This window comes from Malaclemys terrapin, chromosome 2 (assembly GCF_027887155.1).
Source record: "Malaclemys terrapin pileata isolate rMalTer1 chromosome 2, rMalTer1.hap1, whole genome shotgun sequence".
Classification (NCBI taxonomy): domain Eukaryota; kingdom Metazoa; phylum Chordata; order Testudines; family Emydidae; genus Malaclemys; species Malaclemys terrapin.
Window position 1 is genome coordinate 66,910,173 of NC_071506.1, and position 24,065 is coordinate 66,934,237.

The 24,065-nt window shown below is 39.6% G+C and overlaps 2 protein-coding genes across 5 annotated transcripts in view; one reads left to right on the plus strand and one right to left on the minus strand.

The window, feature by feature from the left end:
* Nucleotides 1–14,008: 14,008 nt before the first annotated feature.
* On the minus strand, nt 14,009–21,262 carry CHCHD7 (coiled-coil-helix-coiled-coil-helix domain containing 7). The gene is made up of 4 exons (XM_054020640.1): nt 21,153–21,262; nt 17,475–17,548; nt 16,660–16,758; nt 14,009–15,359 (listed from the first exon to the last, which is right to left on the minus strand). Exons 2-4 carry the CDS (start codon nt 17,526–17,528, stop codon nt 15,255–15,257), a joined length of 258 nt encoding a protein of 85 aa, XP_053876615.1. The 5' UTR covers nt 17,529–17,548; nt 21,153–21,262; the 3' UTR covers nt 14,009–15,254.
* A 333-nt stretch (nt 21,263–21,595) lies between these two features.
* Nucleotides 21,596–24,065, plus strand: part of PLAG1 (PLAG1 zinc finger) — a 49,309-nt gene continuing 46,839 nt past the window's right edge. For all 4 annotated transcript variants that reach the window (XM_054020714.1, XM_054020715.1, XM_054020713.1 and 1 more), the window contains exon 1: nt 21,596–21,705. The gene's annotated coding sequence lies outside the window, so the exon portion shown is untranslated. The remainder of the gene's footprint in view (nt 21,706–24,065) is intronic.

A 24,065-nucleotide genomic window follows, 5' to 3' on the forward strand; every position in this document is an offset into this window, starting at 1 on the left:
GCTCATCTATTTGGGTCAGAGTTTAGCGAGTGTTGAGATGTGGGTGTTTCAGGTGGGGGATTAGGACTTTGCAGGAGCTGAGGTTGGGACTCACTTTTCTGCAGAGAAAAGTTGTTAGCTTGCTAATGCCATTTCTGTCTTAATTGGAAGGTACTTCAATTCTGTCAGGGTGCCTAGAACCTGGGGCACGTTTTCCTTTCATGTTTCCGTGTTGAACTATAAATATAATTTTTAAAACAATAAATATATTTTTGGTGGGTTTAATTTTCTGCATTACTTTTATGACAGTAAACTTGCCCTTACTAGAGTATTAATAAAACTTCAATCCTGCAGCTATTACATCAATAATCCTTACTCATGCATGTAGACCCATCAGCTTCAATGAGACTGGCTGTATGAATAAAAACTACTTGTGTGAGTACACATTGCAGGGTCAGGACCTTAGTTAGGATTTATAATCATAGGAATACAAATGTAAGCGTCGATAAATCAAAACCATTTCAGGGATATAAAGGTGGTAACCTAATACAGCGAGAAGTTTCAGTAAAGTACAACACTTTCAAAGGAGACAGGAGAGAAATTAAACCAGAATGACTCTGCTTAAAGATATTTTGCTTGTTTGTTGTTTTACAAGACCTGTGGACCCTCTAAAGTCTCCCTTTGGAGGATGTGTTAGCAACTCTGCAAAATAACTTTAAAAAACTTAAAAAAATAACTAAAATTTAATCAAAACATGCTTCTGATTTTCAGAGAACAAAATCAAAGGTCCCTCTTAATAAAAACCATGTGATCAGGAACAAAAAAAGCATTGTTTCAGCTTCAATCACCAGGAAATGATGGAACAACCAGAAGAATGTATATGTTGAGAAGTCCAAAGATAAACTCTGCAAACTGGTATTGTCAAGTCACAATGCATTTTACAGTGTAACTACAGTACTCTAATACAACTTGCATTTCAATAGCTTTGAAATTGTGGGGTAGGGGAAGCCTACAGACAATATCCTGCTCTAGGAAGTGAACTGCCTCAAAGCTCATTTACAGCTTTGCTCGGATGCTCAAACATAAATGGGGCGTTCTTGTGCACATCTTAAATCTTGGTCTTAAATAATGCTTGCTCTCAGCAGAAGGGTTTCGTATGGTTCCATCTTACTGCCATTCCTGCTGAATGTTTCTTTGCAATCACATGGAGAGAGGGGGGCTCAATATTGTGTGTTCAGCGCTTGGCGGAACTGAGCATAAAATAAATTATTATTATTATTAGCTGTAGGCTTCCTCTACCCCACAATAAAAAATAATCCTACAATTTACCTTTTAAAAATAATATCCCTTCACAAGAACTACAAAGTATAGGAAAGACACCAAGTTGAGAAGATTTCTTTAAAAAGGACTAATTTCTCCATTTTATTGGCTGCAGTGGCCACTCACAATTAGTAAGCTATTGAAATGCAAGTTGTATTAGAATAATGTAGTTATACTGTAAAATGCATTGTGACTTGACAATACCAGTTTGCAGAGTTTATCTTTGGACTTCTCAACATATACATTCTTCTGGTTGTTCCATCATTTCCTGGTGATTGAAGCTGAAACTCAATAGTCCACAAAATGCCAAGCAAGACTTAGTACTACACCCAGCTGAACAGGATGGCTCACCATCCCACTTGACTGTGCTGGCGGTTGGAGCTAGAAGTCAGATACTTAAGTGTGATTGTAGGTAAAGAAATAAGGTACTTTTAGCTGCTATCTCAGCCTAAAAAAGTAATGCCAGGTTCTGACTGTACTAGCGCCCTAGGCAAATACTCAGCAGCAGAATATAGTCATGGCTGTACAGGACCTGTTTGAGACCTTACCATTGGAATGGCACCAAAACATGTGGAAATCCACCCACCCACTGGGCCCCCGTTTTATATTGTGATCTGTATCTTTAAAAGATGTTGAGAAAGTTGCAAAACACCAAATACAAACTCAGGATTCCCAAGTGCTTTAGAAAGACAGGGAGGCAAAACACACATACAAATAGCAAATTTGATTAAATCTATGGCTTTTTCTGCTTTGCAGCTCCTGAAAGCCACACTGGACCATAAAAATGCAAATGTTTAATAAGCGATGTGGGAGCATGGAGCCCTCTGTACTCATTCACTGTAAGGCATATATTGTCTTCATCAAGCCAGAGACAATGGTGAATGATCAGCACTCAACTATCCTCTATTTAAAGTAAAGCACCTTGGGGACAATAGGTTTGGTTTACCTGGGAGAAAAACTTCCTCCTCTTATCTGAAGGGAAGCAGTTTGGGAGCAATGGAAAATTACCAAATAGCAGAACAAAAAAGACAGGTGACCCCAGCAGGGGTCGATGAAGGGACTTAGAGGGGAACTGGGGGAGAGTGCCATTTTGTACCCGATTAAAATGAGGGAGTCTGCTACAAGGGCAGGGCAGGCAAAGGGCGGAAGAGCCTGCCTGCTGATCTCCCAAGGGAAGGATGAGCTAGTGAGGGACATTGTGTTTAGGGTGTTTTATTGTGTTGAATGAGCTGTATTTGCCTGTGCTTTATCTGTTAAGTAAAGAACATAAAGTTGATAGATTGAACAAAATGTGTGTGTGTGTGTATATATATATGTATGTGTGTGCGCGCGCTTGCATGGACTACTTCACAACTGGTGCATGCTCCTGAGAGAGTTAAACTGTAAACCAGAAGCATCATACCTTCTGGGGTGGAGCTTTGGGGAATCTGAAGGGTCAGCACTGTGCCCAGAGGGGCTAGGTAACTGGACAGTAGGTTCAATATTCAGAAGGGGGGGTGCTAGTAAGAAGGTCTGTGCCCTGAGATTGTGCCTAGTAACCGCAAGACTGAGGCAGTGGCTGTACTCTCTTCAGGCTCCAGGAGCTTAAAACACCCTCAGGGAATCCAGAGCACAGAGTCTTGGATTCCCCTCACAGTTGTTCTAGTGGATGACCAAGAAGGGGCGCTTGCTGGGATCTCTCACACATTACACAATAGAAGTGGAAATAGCAGGCATAACAAAATCCTGCCACCACACAAAACAAGACCAGGTATTCCTAATAAATTACATAGCCTGTAATGCCTGTTAGATAATGTAAATAAACCCCCCTCTTTTCACCTCTCTCTCAAAGAAAATTGATCTGTGTGTAACCCATCAGATCTGGTTTTAGAAATTATAAAGCTTTACGTGTCCTTCACCTATAATTATAACCTAACTATATTTTTTTACTGGGTCATCATCAGGCCATTTGGTTAAATAGTGCCGAGTAAACAATATCTGTTTGGTGCCTGACAGACTCTGTTCACACACAATTCTAAGCACATCAACAGCAGTCTCAGATTTGAAGAGCCACTGTAAAAATCCATGGTCCATTCTAAATACAATTTTCCCCTAATACAAATATTGGTGAAAGCAGTACTGAGATGGAATTACTGCCTAAAGTTTCTTTCCAATAGTGCAATAATTGCTCTCTGCAGAACTGAAGCTTTGGCTATGATGTGGCCACTATCTTTTCCAGCTATTCTCATTCTTTAGGATTGCAGAGAAATTACTCACAGTTTGAAAGCACTTACATCTGTTTCAGATATGTAAGGGGTTTTGAAAGAAGGGCAGCAACTCTGAACTCTGCAAATGCTAAACTGCATCCATGCCCACTTAACAGTTTATTTTTCATTTAATTTAGGAAATGGATTTGTGCTGTTAGCAAACCCAGAAAGAAATATTTAATAGGAGCAGAGCCCTAGAAAATTCAGTACATCTGAGCCAGTATTGCCTGAATTTTCTCTTTGTCAATCAAAATTCCTTCTTCGCTAATCAGTTGGAAAAGGTGATCTGGGCACTTGAAATAGCTCACATTTCTTTGGGTTCATTTTCAAATTGGCATTCTTGACCCTATCACAAACCAGTTGTAAATGCATCTGTTCCTGTTCAAAAGACTTAGCATGTACCAGGATATCATCGGGTAATAACAAGATGAATGAAGTGTGCTACGCAGTACCCTCTAGATGAGCAATTCAGATCATGGCCCCTTTTGGTGGGAAGTCTCCCAACACGGACAATGCAGCTCTTTTAATTCAAGAATATTATACTTGAAACAATTTGTTCAATGATTACATAATGTTCTGCTAATAAAAAGAAATGCCTTTTAGATTAAGATAACTAAATAATTAAAATTAAATAATTTGCCTTAAGTAAATTGATGAAAAGTGGTTTATTAAATTTACTACAATTGGTTGAATACATATGCAGTATTTATTTGTAATTCCAAATATATTGTGAAAGTATAAAGAATCTTAATTTTTTTTGAGGAACTTTAGCAAACCTGCTGCATTAAGAAGTAAATTTTAATCAAAAATATCAAATTTTACAGGGTGGGAAATGTGACTTTTTATGATTGTATAGAACCTAGCACAAAGTGAGACTGCTGCAAACAAATCATCAAAAATAAGAGAAACTATTACAAAAAATAAAGCCACATAATTCAATACAAGTGTCCAGCAACTGCATTTAGTAGAGGACACAAACAAAACAATTTGTTTGGAAAGATTAGATTTTTATTGGCAGATGTTGGTAACTGTCAATTTCAGTGAACATACAACTGACAAAAACTATTTCCATCAATAAGAATAAAAATTTACAGACAGGCAAAGTTAAAAAAAATGCTGCTTGAGAACTTAGTTTAAGACTATTTACTTTGTTTATTTTGATATGTGGTATTGATAATTTTTAATAGTTATAAAACTAACTTTTTAAATCTCATATTTACTGTCATTAAATAATTACTCTGACTGCCCCCCATTGTTTGACTCACCCATAATTTCCTGCAATCGTGAAGTTAAATTGACAAAAAATGTGCAAAATTGTGGGTTTTAAGCAACTGTGAAAATTTACATCTATTAAAATTAAAAATTAATATAGATACTATCTGACAAAATTATAAAAAAAAAAATAATCACATTCTGCCAAGCCTAATCGTAATTTAATCCAGTAATGTCTTTCCAATAAGCAGGTAATTTCTGTGCACTAATAACAGGAACAATGTCTATCTGTCACTGCTTATTAATTTAGGAGGTCATTTTGCAATAATAATGATGGACAAAATAGCCATAAAATAAACAGACTCAATATCAGGGCCAGGGATCTAGCCTAACATTTTTATGGATATTGATTTTAAAGGCCCAAACAATTAAAATCAAACTCTTTTCCTAGCCAACATTAAACAGTGATAGGTAGGTTCCAGATCATTTAAAACAGAGACCTTGGGGTTTTACTCTGTTACTTGGGAAACACCCAAAAGCACTCTTCACATTAAAAAAGTTTATTGAATAAACGCCAAAAAAACAAGAAACCAAAACAGGCATTTTTGTTGGGACTGGTGTTGAGTGATTATGCAAAGTAAACTTGGTCAAAACCTTTAAAGCCTCTCTCATTTTGGAAGCAAAATCAGTTTCTTATTTTCAGGCTAACCTTTCTTCGATAAAAAGGAAAGGGTTCCTTTCACTTTCTCGTCTGATGCATATTTACTTATCCTGTTCTTAACAGACAGACACAAGTTGGAGAGGCAGGATAGAAAAGATGGGCAAAATACAGCTTTTGTTGATATCTTTGAATTACTGGACCACTGTTTAGTTACAAGGGGATGCTTTTTAGTTGGCAAGTCAACCCCAGCACCTGTTGCTTGGATCCTGGTCTACGATCTGGTCAGGGAGGTCATCTGATTGGATCTTTTCTTCTTAGACAAGACAAGCTTAGATGCATACAGCATAGTTGATTTCAGGATTTCATGAAAAGCCAAGAGAGTGAAAGATAGGATAGAAGGAAAGAAAAACAATGTAAGATCTTACATACCTCTGCAGTGCTGGCAGTTAAATATCCCCACTGATGGGCTAAGGATTGGATGTCATGATGATGTGGTGACTTTCAGTACTCACTGATGAAAACAAAGTTCCTTGAACAAGACTAAGGCCAGCCAGCCTTCCTCTCAGGAAAAAAAAAGTCTGTTAGATGAGTTGAGATGAATTGCAGTGCTGGGAGGAGGGTGGGGGAGGCAGGAATGACTGGGATGCAAGGTGGGATGGGAGGAGAGGGAGAGTTGATCTGAATTCAAGTGATCATGTCTTTTTTCAAAGTCTGTTTTTAAGGAACCTGAAAAGGTGGAAAAGTGGTAGTCAGTTAATTTCCCTCATTATTTTGTCCTCCAATTAGGACTAATATCCCTCACACCAATCTTGGTCTATTAATTTCTAGTTCCACATTTTCTGTTTTTTTTTTTCTCTACAAGTTTTTTTTTTTTTTTTTTTTGTCGTCGCAATACTATAAATCAACTGAGATATTCTACTTTTTGGTGTAATCATCAAGTCTAGTATTTTTAAAAATAAAAATAAAATTGAAATGGCAAATATTTACTCTTGAAAACTGCTTTTGATGCACGTACAGGTGGTTCCTTTCAATAAGTTTCATGCTGCTTTTTACTGATCACACTTAGTGTTGTTTGCAGCAGGTAAAAATACATATTGACTTGAGAAACCATCCTGGAATTATCTTTAAAATTAAAAATCAAAATATATTTTTCACAATAAGTGTTTCCATCAGCCCACTGTCCCTTCCAGACAATCATTTGGCCCTAACTTAATCCACTTGTAGTTAAATTTCCTAAAGTTGAGGAACTGACTATTAATATTGATGGAATTACTTCAGATTTACACCAGTATATGTCCTACATAAAAATCTGGCTCTTTATCCTTAACCTCACTATTATTACCCATAGAATGAAGTATATTCTTTACTGTAAAGTGCACAGACCCGCATTGCAAGATGTAGCCAGTCAGGGTGAAAACCATTTCTCAAGGAGACTTTTTAAAACCAAAATTCTACGATTTTAGCTCTCAGTGGAACTCCTCAAATAGACATATACAGTAAGAGAGCCTAAGATGGTCATCAAAGCATGCTGAATCTTACACAAAGTAAGACATTACTACAGATGACCTACAATAGTAAAAAAAAAATATTACACCTGAATATTTTAATGAGAACAATTATCTGCAAATTTAGGTGAGGCTATTGACAAACCAACTGCAGTTCTTTGTCTTCAAAGGAGAATACTGAAGTTTCTCTCATGCTTGCTACAACGTCCAAGCTCAAGATGATGCTTTTGATTTCCACTGTTGGTCTAACTTAGTTTGAGAGGAATTACTTTACTTCATTATATTTATCTTTGATCTATACAACATTCTTCTTGGGCACACAGAACACATAATTGCTTGTTTGCCTTTGCCCAGGATAAAAAAGTACTGCATGCACAGTTATTATTCACCTTTAATTGTTCCAAAAAATCAAAAACAATTATTGAGTGTGTGCGTGTTTTCAAGTTTGTCATCTGTAGCCATTATGTGACACAAGATAGTCTGGACATACAGCCCATGCCAATCAGGGAGCAGGGCCCCATTGCTGTAGACATGGTACAAAAAACCAACAAAAAGATTATCCCTGCTGCAAAATGCTATCTATCTATGTAGAGCTTACATTCTATATCTAGGTTTGTACTCTAGTATCCGGGTGCCTTCCAGGAGAAAAATCACACAAAAAAATTTCTTTTCCAGCCCTGCCAGCAAGAACAAACTTACATGTTTCTTTTAAAATAAAATCTATAAAGTGTGAGAATGTGGCTAGGTTTGAGAAGGTTGCTGCCACCAAGCTAAGTGAAAGAGGTGGGTTTTGGCTAAGTCAAAGAGAGTTTCTAACTGCAGTGAGGGTGGCAATCATGCTTATTTTATAGGGCAGTGAGTTGTGTCAATGTTCTTTGCTGGCACAAAGGGTGTGTATTTGTTTTGTGCAGGGGAACTGTCATCTGAAGTTAAAAAAACCCAGCCTAGTTAAGTGCTGACATACAGGAATTTAACAATTAAAAATGCACCTTTCAAAAAGCAAAAACTGTGCTCACTAGCCATTGAGAGTAGAATACACAATATATCAGGGTAGCGTTATACTGAAAATACTCAGTGCAGAGAGAAACATGAAGAACGGGTAGCCAAAGCTAATTTTTAAAAAAAATCCCTAAAAAAAAATACTAGAAGTAGTAAGACTTGTAAGCCCTCCTCATACAAAGGAGTGAAAGGACTAAGAGGGGAAAATTAGAGCATGATAAGATAGAGAATGCAATTTTGTAGCAATGTTTACCATAAATGGTGAGTCTATGTCCAAGGACATTTTTCATGTGAAATCAGAGCATGGCTTTAACAGAAACTGAAATTATGAAGCCATTTCAACAGTTGAATCACTAGCACCAGATGAGACCCACTAAGGAGATGTGAAATAGCAAGAATATGAGAGATTCTTTGAAAACAGCAACTGTTCTTAATGACATCTCTAGTGTGGTGTTCATCTTCAGAAAAAAAAAAAAAAAAAAAAAAAAAAAAAAAAAAAAAAAACAGTGGAGATCCTAGGAATTATATCATGGAGTCTCACCTCAGTTAAGGGGAAATGACAATGTAATTAAGAATACAGTAGTACAACACTTGGATAGTTATAAGATTATTCTAATAATAGCCAGCATGACTTCAGTAATGGAAAAATTATGCCTGTTGAACTTTGGAGAAGTCTAATAAAGAGAACCTTCTGGGGACAGTATCTTTTAATAAAGATTTTTGATTATCTTTCTGAAGGACCATAAGGGACAATGGTGAGTAAGGATCCAAGTCCTGTAATGTATTAAAATGTGTTTAAACATTAGGAAACAAACAGCTGTTTACTACTTATCTGAGTAAAATAAGTAGATAGGTAACCTGGATGATGGTATTGGGACTTCTAAAAACATTTTAATTAATCATTTAGAGGAAAATTACAGTGACTATATCAAATTTCCAAATGATAAATTTGAGGGGTTGGCAGTAATTGAGCATTGTGGAAAAATGTCAGATGGATTTGGGCATCAGACACGACCAGATGAAATTTAACTAGTAACAATACAAATTGGCCAAAAAACCCACTAGTCAATAAACTGATTGTCTCTGCATATGAATGATCCTCTAAAGAAAAAGACCTGAGAGTTATTGTAAATTTCTTAATAAGCTGTCTGCTCAGTAATAGCAAAAAATTAAATCTTGAATACATAATGCATAGAATTCATACAAAAATGACCTTCTGTAAAATAAGTCTACTGTTTAAGTGCTAGGTGGAATTTTTAGCTGCTTCAGCTTACAAAACAAAACCAAGATTGAAGTTTTACCTACATGCTTATGGTAAAGTGGACATGCTACTGCTATTTCAGCTCTGTTGTTGTGTTTATTTTTATATAATATATATATATATATAATATATCTAAAAATAAACACATTAAACTTGCATAAACTCCCAAGAACATTGCTCCCAAGAACAGTTTTTTTAATTGAATCAGACAGTTCCATATGACTATGGGGAGAGAGAGAGAGCACTTAATATAATTTCCACCTTTTTTCCTCTTTACAAGATTCCCTTGGAGGGACCACTAACAAGCACCCAGATCTGATTCATTACTTATGAATGTCAGAAAGATTCTGAAATCTGTTAGTCTTCAGTGTACTAAACTATTTTTCCCCCCTACAGTATTACAGCTATATATGGCACTTTACAAATAAGAAATGGCAGATTCTTGCTTAAGGAGTTGACAGTCCAAATTAGGCAGACTGCCCCACACAGTATGACAAATGAGTGGAAGATTTGTTAAGTAGGAGGGCAACAATAAAAAAATCATATGCTTTTGTTATGTACACAGTTAATATTTTGTATGCACATGTGCATACAAATAGGATTTTTAAATATAAAAATGTAAAGCTACTATAATGTTCACATTAGCTAGAAGGAGCAGAGTTGTGCAGGCATGGAGATCAGTGCTGGAAGGCTAGTTGGAAAAAAAAAAAAAAAAAAAGATCAGATGTTGAGATGGCTTTAAAAGATTGCATATAAGGTTACAAAAAGAACAGTAGGGAAGAAAGAGGCAAGGTATAGGCAGCAGCAGAACCTCTAGGATGAGACGTTTGAATTTGATCCAAAGGGAAATCAGGGATTCAAGGTAAAGAATGACAGCTGCAGTGGCAGGCAAGAACAATTTTTGTTGCAGTATATTTAACAGAGGCATCTACTGGGGACATAATATAGAAACCAGAAGAACAGAAATGGCTGCAGTAGCTGAGACAAGAAAGCCAATGTTTTAGCACATGGGATGGCATGGAAGGGCAGAATTTAGCACCAGTCTGAGTGAAGGAGCACGGATAGGAAAGGATTCCACTACGAAAAAGGTAGAATTACTAAAAATGATGAAGAGGAGGAGATCGGAGAGGAAAGACGTGGAATTCAATTTTAACTATATTCAGCATCTGTTGACAGCTAGACATCCTAGAAGGAATATCAAAGATAGCTACAGACTTGAGACTAAACAGAGGGGAAGAAGTCAGAGGTACAAGGAGATTTGAGGGATTATCACTGTAAATGTATTAATTATGAGGTCATGCAGAAATAAGAATGTAGAGAAGAGACAGAACCCAAGCTGATGGTTCCCTATTACTCATTCAGCATTGTGAAGGTGGCCTAAATCAGTTTTTAATCTGGTCCTAATCAGTTAGGGATAATATCTTACGATAGTTTGACATTAACTTAAACAATATACAAAGCCTACAATGGTGTGCTATGAAGCTCATTCCTGTAGGATAAAAAGCTTAAACAGTTTTATTTTCCCTTCTGAAGAAGTTTGATCATTGATTTTTACCAGTTTAAAAAAGGTTATATTACTATAATTTAGCAAACATTCCAAACTGCAGCATGTAATCATGTCTTACACAAACCATATAAAATGTTTAGAGCATCTAGAATTTTGTCCACATTGAGGTTTTTTCAGATTTGACATTTTATCAATTTATGCACCACTTTCATTTCCAATGTATGATCTTTGCACATCTGAGACCTTGCACTACACAACATGGAAGCATATTTAAGGAATTAATACTCCTACAATATAAAAGGGTGTTTTATTAGGACTTTGTTATGCAATAGCACCATCCAGCAATAAAACAAAATGGTGAAACATCTTAAGAAATATAAAGCACTTTCTAGACATGATGATTATAACTCGAGAGTAAAAATAGACTACAGTGAAGAACAACCTTGAGGGTTTAGTACTACAAATTCAAAACATTTCTAGAATTTGTTGACACAATTGAAAGCAGGGGCAAACATGCTATTTCTGTGTTAAAAAAAAAAAAAAAACCTAACCCTCCACCCCCAACATTATGGCCTACCTCACCTGATTAAAAAAAATGGAATGTAAGCTTTGTGATAAGGAAAAGGCCAATATCCTTGGCTCACCAAAGATAATCACACAACAAAAATGAGTGGGAAAAACCTCAAACTGTTGCATACATAAGGTTGTTTTGCATTCATAATTCATCACTCAGTCTACTGTATTAAATGTGAACACAGCAGCCCCTGGTGAGGAAATATATAATATCACAAGTGAGACTAAACTTATGGAGAACTATTGAAAGGCACAATAATGTAATGTAAAAGCATTGGATTTCTTCAAGCAGTTTTCATATAAAAAAGCTGGGCAGTTTCTTGACAATAACTAGTGGTAGACACCTCAATGCATCAATAGATCATATTTCTAAAAGTGATGACTGGCTATCTTCTACAAGGCCACTTGTAGATACAGTCTCTGCATTCAAATCTTACCTGTAGATCCAGTTTTGCCGTGACACCTCCAAGAAGCAACATTGTCCACAATTGATAGTTGATGGATAATTGGGATGTCTACAACAATCCTTTTATTACCAAAAACAAACTGGCCATTTATGTCCTATCACTTCCCATTACATTGTGTCTGCCTTTTGCTTTATGAACTCCTCAGGGCAGTGACAGTGCATCCTTTTCTGTTTGGAAAGCACCTAGCACACTGGTGTAATACTAGAAACAAATTTATTAGTGAAGTCCCAAAAGAGCTAAGTAAACATTTAAACAGTGGTTTGCTTGAAACTGAAGAGAAAAAGGAAGACACTACTCCTGCCCAAATCACTTTAAAATGTAATATATAGCCCTTGGCCCCAAAAAACACACACCAGTTTCACAGTTGGTGTTTTAATTCAACAAACTATGAAGAATATTTTATTCAGGTTTGAAGAGTCATCTTAGGTCATGTCTCCAGCCATCCAAAAAAATACAATTGGCAAGGGTTTTGTGTTCAACGGGGTCATATGCTCTCAACAATCTCTTAAGATTTTTTTTTTTTTTTTTTTTTTTTAAATTCAGTTGTCAAGTTCTGGGGGTATGGTAGGACACAAATAGCTACTGAAAATCCAAACTTGAAGCAGTGATATTTTATTTTTATTTTTAAGTCAGGAGCTGAACTTCATGCAAAAGGCAAGAAGAAATCAGCAACGGCATTTAAAGAAGAGCAAGATGGGTAGCAAGGTTTTGTTTTAACTGAAGCAGGGTGGCAGAGAAGAGATGACAAGAGATCATCATAATTTAGTGAAAGGGTTTTAAGCTATAGGAAAGAAGAAGAAAGTTCTGTGTGACATAGGTGAGAAAAATATCATGGTCTTTCTTTGAGGAAAGACTATGTTGACTATAAAATTATAGTAAAACATATAGCAGATGATGGCAAAGAGGCAATTCAAAACACAAGACTGCACTGACTGGGAGAGCGAAGTGCAGAGAGCAGTAGCTGAAGCCATAACAGATACATCTTGCCCAAAGACACAGAGTGGAGAAGCCATGACAAAATGCTAGTGGTCACACTGAAAGATGACTTAACACTGAAGAAATAGGTGAAGAGCTTAGTGGACCAGGACAGCTTACATGACAAAGCCAAGAGGAGCAGTCAACTCTTTCAAAACCGTGGACAAAACAGGAAGATTAGTACCAACTCAAGGCCCTTGCCTTATCAGGCAGAGAGCTAATGTTAAGTGTGACTAGCAAAGGGAACAGAACCCAGCTCTCAAGTAAACCAAGAGTGGGAGAGACAGTGAGTATTAAAGCATGTATGCAACAAGCACACTGGAGACAAGAGGGAAATGGTCCAACAATTAAGAGAGGCCACATAGGCCCCCAGAAGTATGTCCTTGTATCCTCTTTCCCTAAAAGGGGCAGGAGAAAAGTGGAATGAGAGGACAGAGGAAGTCAAAAGGCTAAAAGGTAGTAGGAAGGAAAGTTGATAACAAGCAGGGAAAAACAAAAAGGTTAGTAAGTGGAGGGGAACTAAAATGTAGTTAGAGGTCGTGGTAGACTACATCTGGTAGAATTCTCTGGATAGGGTCACTTCTAGCCTAAAAACTATTGTGAAAAATGGTGAAGTTTGAGTCAAAAGGTGGGGAAGATGCAGGAGTGGACTTGTTTAGAAAGGGAGCAGGGTTATCCAGGTTTAAAAAAAAAAAAAAACAAAAAAACCCAAGCTTATAGGGCAGAAAGGCTGTATGGGAGCCTGGACTCAGCAGAAATGCTCTACAACATAGCAACAGCAAACAACCAAAGCTGGGGATTTGGGATACCAGGGAGAGAGGAAACAAAGTGCAGCAGAGCATGTGGTAAATAGCACTAAAAGGAAAGGCAGTGAGAAAGGTAGTAAGAGCTGCAGACTAGTCAGTTCAATCACATCCGTTAGTTCTCCATTCCCAATCAGACAAATGCAAGGAAGGAACAAGCAGCATCCAGGAACATGAAGTGGTGATAAGGAAATATACACAGTAAGAGCAATGCTTAGCAAAGACAAGGCCAAGGGTCACCAATACACTCAGGAGGCACAAAAAAAGGGGACATATCAGACAGGCACTAACCATGCAAACCAGGATGAAGAAGAGCTAGGCTTCTAACAGAAGAATAGTGAGAAACAGCAGCCAATTGCGGGGAGAAACTGGAGACCATGAAGTGTTGCCAGGATACACTAGTCCATTACATTACAGACAAAAGCATCCATCCTATCAACTGGAACACATATGCAGCATGAGTGGAAGTCAGCCAAGATATTCTTGCTAAGTCCATTGCAACAGGAGCCTTAACGAACGGTTCCACATTGTCGAAGTTGTTCCCTCTGACAGAATGGGATCACAGCTCACACTTTAAAGCCAACACTAGGGGATTTTCTTAATGTGGTAAGATAAGGTGGTTGATTAGGCAGGTACTTTATGTACTATACATGCTCAAGTTGTGGCTTCACAGATTTTTTTTTTTTTTTTTTTTTAAAGTGCTTCTGGTCTTGATTGAAGGTTCCATAGAGAGGAGGAACTGGCTACACACAGTGCTGTTAAATGCCCAAAATAAGATTTAATATCTTATAGTAATTGTAGGTTAAGCATTTTCAGTCAACAGTTATTTGTTAATATCTACTACTATTTACCTGCTGACGATGGTATAAAAAAGTATTTCATTAAAAGTAAACAGTTAATCAGAAAGTACGTTAAGAGCAATGGTGTTCAACTTCTTCCTCACAAGCCTTTCCCTAGAGAAGCAGATGGCTACTGTACAAACCTGATATTTTTTTTTTTGCTTTAACTAGAAATTAGTTTCCATTGAAATCCATTTATGTATTTTTTTCCTAGTAGTAGGTTGTATTGTTTAGTTTTTTTAAGTTGTAACTTCAGTGATTGTATTGTCAGATGCCTCCAATTAGAGCGGTGATAAGTGTGACTACTCATGTCAATGTTGGTATTTTCACATAAATATGAAAAACCCAGAATAGGGACCTGCTACTTTAACCATTATGCAAAACAATAGAGTAGTAGTTATTGGTTAAGTTGTACCAAACCAGTCTTAGTTCCTCTTCCTCTGTAATTCTCCCTCTAGGCAGCTGCTCTGTCCCCTGCCACATATATGACTCTAGGCCAAACCTTGTTTTGAAGACACTGTCAAATATCAAAGGCCAATTATGTGGTATTCAGCATTAAGTGAAAGTTTAAGAATCATTTCCATAACTGCCTTGAGGCCATCTTTGTACATGTCTATAGTGACCCTTTTAGGCACATAGTAATTACTATTTATTTGCATCATGGTAGCACCTAGAAGACCTACTCTGACCAGGACCCTATTGTGCTAGGTACTGTACAAACAGAAGAAAAGCTGTCCCTGCCGCACCATGTCCCCCAAACACCCAAAGAGCTTTACAATCTAAGGTAACGTTCCTTTTTTTGGTTGGCAACATCTTATGATTAAATAAACAGACGCAATGTTAAAAAAATTTAATGCCTAGCTGACAAATCTTCATATGTACATAATATTAAACAAAGATTGTGTGATCAGTCTGGTGTTCCTCCTATTGACTTCAATATATTCTCTCTCTCGTCTGCTGTAGGCATATTTGGTTTCACACCATCTCTTCTCCTTTGTATCATAATGGCATGCTGTAAACAGAAGAAAGTGAGTATGAGAACACACTGATGTCTCAGAAGTCTCTGCCTCTAATTTAGCTCCTAGTGAATGTACTTCTGACAAGTACTTTATAGCAGAAACTAGGTACTTAAAATCTGATTAGTTGATAACTTCAGTTAAATGCACTGGTATTGGGCAAGTAACATCAGATAATCCACCTTACCGTTTCAGTAGACGGTGAAAGCAAATACTTTTAAAGAACTACAGTATTCTCCTGGCAATGTCAGATTAACTGCATAATTGTGCAACCTACCAAAAAAGCTGTTTGCAGACAAGTATTATTGAAAGTCATTAGCTAAAGGGTGTTGCTAGTACAGCACAGAAGGAGTGATTTCTCTGCTGCTATTCCCACTGCAGAATGTTTTGTCTGAACAAGAAAAAGCTGGAGTTAGAAGGAAACTTAAGTGGCAGCAGCAGAACACCCCATGGGGGGGGCAGGAGGGAGTTATGATATATTAATAGGAAGCAAGATGAAGTGTAGGAGAACAGTTTCAGGGAAGACAAAGGGTAGGTCTTCACTACCGGCGGGCAGCGATGGATCCAGTGGGGATTGATATATCGTGTCTAGTCTAGATGCAATAAATCGATCCCCGAGCGCTCTCCCATCGACTTCTGTACTCCAGCTCGGTGAGAAGTGCAGGCAGAGTCAACGGGGGAAGTGGCAGCAGTCGACTCACTGTAGTGAAGACACCGCGGTAAGTTGATCTAAGTATGTCGACTTCAGCTACATTATTCACGCCCAGTGTAGACCAGGCCAAAGTGAATAGAACGGTGAGGGAAGTTAACATAGGAAGGAAAACTCCCTGATTATATTGTTTAAAAATTTTGTTCTAATATATCCATGAGATTTGGGTCAGGATATAGTACCAATACTAAATTCTAAGGATTTAGAAGGAGACTGGGCGTATTTAACACTGCAAAAAACATTTGAGTAGACCCACTCAGATTTGTAAAAAAGGACAAATATAGCAGTTTAAGACTTGCACTTATGCATTACCTTAACGTCCGAAAATTACTTAGTATAGTCATTGTTCTTAAAATTACAGAGGCAAAACTAAAATTACTTTTGTTCTTTCATTACTGTTTTAGCACTATTAAAATGAAAATACTAGACCCTTAATACATGTCACAGTATTGACTGTATAAACTGGAATTATCTAGTGCAAAAAGTTTGATTAGTGTTAGGCATTAGTTACCAGGATAAACCCAAAGGACTGTTTCGTTAAACCAAAATATTCTGTTTGATTGAGAATTTTGCTCAAGCCTACTTACCCAAAATTTTCTGCAGTTTTTGTACTTTAAAAAATAAGAGGCACACATATCCTTTCTGTAGTTATTGTCATCCAAACATTGTCTAGAGGCATCCGTTTCCTTTAATATGGAAGACATGTCACACTTAAGAGCTGGTGGGGATAAATATATTTACACATTTTTAGTGCATTATTTCATTCTAAAAAATCCCCAAAGTATTTTAGAAATTAAGATTAAGGGAGGCAGCCAACCTGTCTAAGTGCTACAAACAATAGTTGGGGAAGTAGAAGGAGAAACTTTACATCAAGGATACTAGGGCAAACTCCTGCTCTTACAAGAAGGGCCAGGGAATCTGAAAGCAAAGACTTCAAAACTAGGAGTTGTGGCTGCTCAGAACCTCTGGGGGGGGGGGGGGGGGGAATCAAGTCATCCGTCTGCAGAACGCAGATAGAAGTTCTATTTGGCTCTTTCAAAAGAACACAGTAAACTGCAAAACACTTGATTTTTTTTTTTTTTTTTTTTTTTTTTAGGTAATTAGAGAGGGGAACAAATCCAAGCTACAAGGATTTAAGTCTGTCCTTGAAACCACAATCAGAATTCCAAACCTGATAACCAGAAGCCTACCCCATCCATTCATGAAGAGCTATTAGTTTCTGAACTTAATATTTTCAACTTAAAAGGTCCAAATATTTCTGATGTTTACAGCCACACATACACCCCTTAAGAAGGAAGATGAAGAATTATAAACTACTTGCTTTTAGAAGGAACTATTTGGGTAGTTTTCATACCCCTACAGTAATGCATCTTCAGATTAAATCATAACTGACCAATCTTACCGCTAGACATGGATTTGTATCGTGGTCTCTAAGTCGCTGCACATTTCTGGACATCCTAAAATGTCTTACTGCAGCTAGAAGCAGAAAAGAAAGAATTTTTTTATATTTGACCCACGAGTGCCATTAATGTTAAGAGCCTCAGTTTGAATTTCCATTTTAAGTGGGTTAATGCAGAAACCTCTACCATAGCACATACATGCAAGATTTGGCAGAGATTTTGTAAAAAACAGAATTTAGAAAAAACAGGCATACAGAAACTTGTTCTGTTTTCTGTATACAAGAGGCCTGGTTTTCTACTGTATTAGGATGCTTCATGCTACTCTGATGGTAGAAAGCAGCTCAGAGCAGTTTAGCAAGCCACTAGGATTCCATTTTCCTAGCCATGTAGTAGCTCCTATGCCAACTCCTGATGATCAGTGTAGGGATTTGGCTGAGGAAAGGGGTATGTCTCACATAGTCCTACACCCCCAAACTCCCCAGATACTACAAAAGGCCCTAGGGACTTTTAACAGCCACTGCATATTTAGAGAACTCTCAAACTGCTCTAATTTAAACTGGTGACCAGCCTTGCACCCAGATGGCACAGAACTGAAAAGGAGTAATGTGCACAAGCAAACCCCTCCTAGCTTGGGTCAAGTGCTTCTTGGCCAGTCCACAAGAATCAGGGCCATAGTGGAAACTAGGCTTTGAGTACAGAAACATCTAGATCTACTACATTACCAATTAGGGACATGTTTGAGATACAAAAATGGTTCCTTAGGGTCCACTTATGTCCTACTTAACCCACATTTAACAAATCAGATTTTTAAACAAGGATTACATACTAATATTGAAGCTAGTTTCTAATTGCTAAACCAGTGTGAAATAAAGTAGAAAACTAGTTTCAGTTTGACACTGAGCTTCCTATTTGATCTCAAATATTTTTCTGCAAAAAGCTGCTGTTAAAGACATGCTTAGAAATACAAATGTAATTTAAGAGTATCTACAGTAAAAATAGCACCCTGTACTAACTCTGCTTATATCAGTAACAAATCTATTTAGTCCTTTTTAGTGTTCTTACCACTGCAGAGCCAATACATAGGAGGTAGTGGGATTCTAGTACTTTTTGTAAATGAACTGAACTGTTAAGTTTCAATTGCAGGCCAAATTCTGCCCTTAGTTACACTTGGGCAGCCTCTCTGAAAACTAGGTTGCCCAGGTGCTTCTGAGGGCAGAATTTGGTTTCCTAATTTGTTTGGGGGTGGTTTTATTTACACCACAGGTAATTGTGTACAAAGGAGAAACAGCAGCTTCAGATCTAAGACCAGAGTATACAGTTGGAACATGTTTTTTAAACAGAGTTTGAAGTCACTGAAACAAGAATGGAACTCCGATGCCTTTTCCACTGGAGAATCACACTTTAGAACATTGTTTCTTTTGAGAAGCATTTGAACTCTCAGATTTTAGTGATGAGGGAAGACTGCATACAAGTTAAAAATATTAATTCACATACTGAAAGTTTTTTTTAAGCAACCGTTTTCACAGTGAGCTTGACATTTTAGCTGTATTGTAACTGATATCTGGAGCTAAATATTCAGTTTCTTAGCTAGAGCAAGAGTGTTTTTGATCACACAGGGTTTAAAAATAAAATGGATGTACACTAACAGTAATGCTAGTTCTTAGATAACCAGGGATTGCGGAAAAGGCCAAAAGAACCTACCATATATACTCGTTCATTAGCCCATTTGTTTATAAGCTAACCCCCTAAGACGGTTAGGTAAAAACAGCAAAACCTGTATGACCCTTTCATAAGCCGACCCTATATTTCAGGGGTTGGCAAACTTTGGCTTCTGGCCATCAAGGTAAGCCGCTAGCGGGTCGGGACATTTTGTTTACTAGGAGCATCTGCAGGCATGGAGTCCCTCCGCGGCCACAGGGCGCTGAGGGGCTCCATGCCTGCAGGAGCTCCAAGTAAACAAAACGACAATGTATTAGATATTCAATACAATGATTCCATAGAGTTTAAAATCATCAAATTTTGGTGTAAACCCATTTATAAGCCGACCCCCGCTCTTCGATGTGTCACTTTTTTTACCAAAAACATTCAGCTTATGATCGGGTATATAAGGTACAGCCTATCTACATAATTGCTATTAACATGACATTTCAGAGGTTTGCCCAAGTATTACTTATAACTGGTGTGTTGCATTTATTTTAGAAAAGCAGGCTCAATAAGGACACATTGCTGGTATGCTTTTAAGACCATCGTCATGAAAGTGATCTTTCAAATGAAGAGGCCGAAGGTCACTTACTGGAAGCAGATTTTGTCTAATGTTTACACTATTAATGTCAGTCAGTACACAAATGACTAATAGCTCATTTAAAGCAGAGATATTTCCTGTGCTTGTCAATCTGTCCAGTCCAATTGACAATGAAATGTAGAGAGTGTATTGTTTGTCAATTTGATGTTTAAAAAGTAGGTTTTGTTCTTATGAAGTTGTTTAGTAATTTGGTTTAGAATGTGCAAAAACTTGTCTATTTGCAAAAATACTGAGCACTACTACAAAAAATACTTCACCGGTAAGGGCACCGTGGAAGATAATCTGATGACTCTTGAACTGAATTTTCTATGAAGTGCTTCAACAACATTAGGAGCACAACCCACTATCAAGCCTGACCGACAGGTAGCTCACATGCAAATGCTACTACTATTTGAGTTAACAGGAAGTAATCTCTTCCCCCTCCCCCCCTCCGATTTTTACACATACACAGACAGACCTGCCTGCTTTAGGAATACAGGGCCAACCCCAAACACATCAAGGCTTTGTTTATACTACAGTTTTTAATTATGTTTTACTAAATTAATGAACAGTTGTAAATAATAGCACAGACAAGGAAAATATTTCTTACTAGTACAGTTTAACCCCAGGGCAGACTTTCAGTTCAAGAGCCATCAAGCTATTTTCCAGGGCTCCCAGGGCCAAGTGTTTAAGCGGAACCCAGTACAGTCAAGCCCTAAAACTGTCATTAACGAGGTGGGCTGAATTAACACCTCGATCTGTGAGAGCGGAGGAGGCTACAACAGGGGGCTGAGTGATTTAGGGGCTGCCCCTCGCCTGGCCTCTCCCGTCTCAAAGCCGGGACAGGAAGGTGCCTCCAAATATCTGCTTACGGGCCAGTCACTTTCTCGGGCGCTGCGCTCCGGGGACCTGGCGGGTCTCGGGAGGCCCCAGGCTCCGTCCCCGAGCTGCCCCCGGGGACACGCCGCACACGCTGGGCGCCTGTCACACGGGAGCCCGGGGGCCTTTTACACACTTGTTCCCCCGTTTCGCCGGCAGAGGGTCGGCGCCGCTTCCAGAGGGTGGGAGGGGGGCAGGGCGCCGCCCGCAGCGGCGAGGGGCTGCAGCGAGCGGAGACACCGCCCCCGCCCCTCCGTTTCAGTGACAGGGAAGCCTGAACTCCGGTGCAGGCTCGCCCGCCTCTCCGCCCGGGCCCAGCTGCGGGGGCGCCCCCTGCCGTCAGGGCAGCCGCGGAGGTGAAGCGAGCGGGCCCCGCTCCTGTTCCCCACCCTGAGGCGGGAGGACAAAGCCCCGCTCCCGGAGCGGCGGGTCCCCGGCCACCGGCCGGGCTGCAGGGGGAAGGCGGCGCGGACGTCCCGGCGGGAAAGACCGGCCCGCGGCACCCTGGCCCCGCACTTACCTCACGGGCGGCTAAGCAGGCGCGCGAGCCCCGTCTCCAATTCGAAAGACGTCAGCGGCAGCTCGGGCGGCAGCAGTTATGTAGGGGCGCAGCCTAGCCCGCTCCCGGCCCCGCGGCTCCCCCCGGACTGACACCGCCGCCGCCCACTCCTGGCTCCCCGGCCGGTTTGAGTGACAGCGCCGAGCCCGCGGCCGGGCCGCCAATCCCCGCTCGGCCCCGCCCTCCCCCGCCTGAGCGGCGCCTTCTTCCACCAATCAGGCGGGCGGCGCGGGCCGCAGGCGCCTCCAGCGGGGCGCGGCCGGAGCCCTGAGTGACGGGGGGAGGTGGCCAACCCGCGGCGCGTGTGGGCGGCGGGCGGTGTGGGCGCGGCGTGTGCGGCAGGCTGGGCTGCACCGCAGCGCATACACTACAATGGCTGCTGGAAAGAGGGGAAAGCAAACAATTTCCAGGCCCGCCGCGTCCAGCCCGAAATATGGGGAAAAAATTACAGAAAAATCGGAGAACACTGTAAAGGGTGGAAACGGGGCGCAGAGGGGATGCTGAGGCTCCCGCGGTGAGTCTGCTGCGGGTTTGGGGGGCAGGCGCCGGGGTTTAGCAGGGAAATATCAGGGTTATTTAAATTATGAAGGGGGAGGAGGAGAAGGAGGAGGGGGGAGCGGAGAGAGGAGCAGCAAGCAGCGGCAAGGAAAAGTTTGTGTTAATCGCGCCCCCTCCCATCTCGGAGCTGCCCCCACTATCCTTCTGGGCACCCCAAGGCAGAAAGTAGGGGAGAAAAATAGATAGTCTGGAAAATGTATTTTATAAAAATATATCTTAGGAGTTTAGTCCACCCTCCCCCCTTCTTCCCTCCTGCACCGTAGTAGTTAAAGAGGGAGAGAAGTTTGCCTGGGGAACTTAAGGAGGGAGAAGGGTTCTCCCCCACCCCTTAGCTTCGTTGGGGAGTTCTGAAAAGTTTTTTGCAGAAGTTCCCCCCCTCTCCCATCTTCTAGCACCCCCCCCTCCTTCTCCAGGGTCTGTGCTGTGAATAGAGTGACAGCAGCGAGAGGGAGCGGAAGACATTAGAGACCGTGTTGCCCAAAAATGAGGGAAAAATTAATATAAATTCACCCGAACTATCAAACCAGGCGCATTTTGCACAAAAATTTCCCGGGTGGACCCCACTCTCCAGAGTTTGTCCTAGGAAGTAGGTAGCTCAATCTTTTGGGGGGATCTGGAGTCACTTTGCGGGACTCAGCCCCCCTTTCCTTCGGGTTTTTTTTTTTTTTTTTTTTTGGTGGGGGGAAGACTAAAGTTTTTCCTTCCATAATAAAGAAAATAATTTATCTGCTCTCCCCCCTTCGAGTCGCCCAGGAGCCTTTTGCTTCCCTCATTCGAGTATGTTTAGAGGAAAGTGTGAATCCAAGTTAATGCTGAGTGTTGTTGCATTGGGGAGAGGGGTTTGTTAACTGAAAGCAGGAGAGATCCGGAGAGAGAGAGCAGGGACAGCTTGTTGTCAGTATCATAAACAACCAAAATGGAGGGAGAACTGAGGCATATAACAAAATAAAAATTAGAAAAAAATTCCCAAAAATACTTAAAAAGCGGGGCTGATCCCCCTTTTCTTCCTAAGGGTAACGGAATAAACCCCGTGTCCTCGCATGCCCCTTTTAACGTTTCAGGGAGCAAGGAGTTAATATTTATTATTTTTTCTGTTGATGAATTCTTTGGAAAGGCAAAAGCCTCTTATAACTCGCCACCGACAATAAGAAAACGTGAAAATCCCATTCAGATGAGAGAGGTAGGGGGAGATGGTAGTGCAGAAACTACATAACTTTGGGGTAATGTGGAGTGATTTTTAGATAAGATAAATGCTATATTTGCTCCTTTATAACTTCCTTTTTAATGCTTTTTGTGTGCGGTTGGTTTCTCTTTTTCTTATTTTTTGGCCGGAATGTAATGCCTTTGTAGTGTCACTTTCCTGATCTAATTAGGATGTGTGAAGCAAAGAGTAAACCTTTCCGGTTTATAAAGTACATTTTCGTTGCATTTGAAATTCAAATTTTACTTGTGACTCCATCCTCTATTTAAACTGGATTCTTCAGTGTAGTGTTGGATTGGAACATTTCCTCAGAGAGAGAGAAAGTAAGGGCACCTCTTCTGGCGTAGAGGGCGCAGAGTAAGGGCACCTCTTCTGGGGATGCCTGGTGATTTCACTGGCATGCTTAGTTCACCTGTTTGTGTCCCATAAAGAATGTATTCAGCAGCCTTCTTGTTTTATTTATATAAAATGATGCCTCATCTTGCATCACATTGAAGTTAATGCGAAAGTGCTGCTGATGTTGGTTCCACGTGGGATCAGGGACAGAGCAGGGCATTTTAAAGAGACAGCTTCTCTTTTCTTATAGTTATCACCTATGCAGAACCTCTGCCTAAAGCAAAGGGGTGGTTCCGTTTTTTTTTTTTTAAGATAAAGACATTAAAGTGACCTGTGTATGATAAATTAATGCCACATAATAGGGATACACTTGCAGATTCGTTTGGATCCAAGCATTTCTTTTGTTGTAGCAAGCCTTCAGGAGAGTTTTCTTAATGCATTAGTTAAAATGCTGTGTTTTGGAAACGATTTTGGAATGGATGTTGCAGAAATTAAAAAGTCTAACATTATTAATATAAAAATAGTATACTTCTACTAGTTCTCAATTCCTTGAAAGGAGACTAAAGGCTATTGTGTAACAAAATTTCAAAGCCATCTTGTAAAAAGTTATTAAGTGCATAATTTTCACTTTGAGTAATTTCAGCTTTATGGGGGACATCTGTCTATTGAAAAGCAGTGCAAAGCTTCTTCTGTATTTAAAACCTGTGAACAGTTCCAAAAGGTTTAGAAAATAGTGCAGTAACTGTTTGCTTTTAATTGGCCAGACTAGGGACTTTTTA

Coding starts and splice junctions, on each gene's coding strand:
- CHCHD7 (XM_054020640.1), bottom strand. CDS start 17,528: ATGTCCAGAAATGTGCAGCGACTTAGAGACCACGATACAAATCCATGT. Junction 16,759..17,474: donor ATACAAATCCATGTCTAGCG/GTAAGATTGGTC, acceptor TCCATATTAAAG/GAAACGGATGCCTCTAGACA. Junction 15,360..16,659: donor AAAACTGCAGAAAATTTTGG/GTAAGTAGGCTT, acceptor TTCTGTTTACAG/CATGCCATTATGATACAAAG.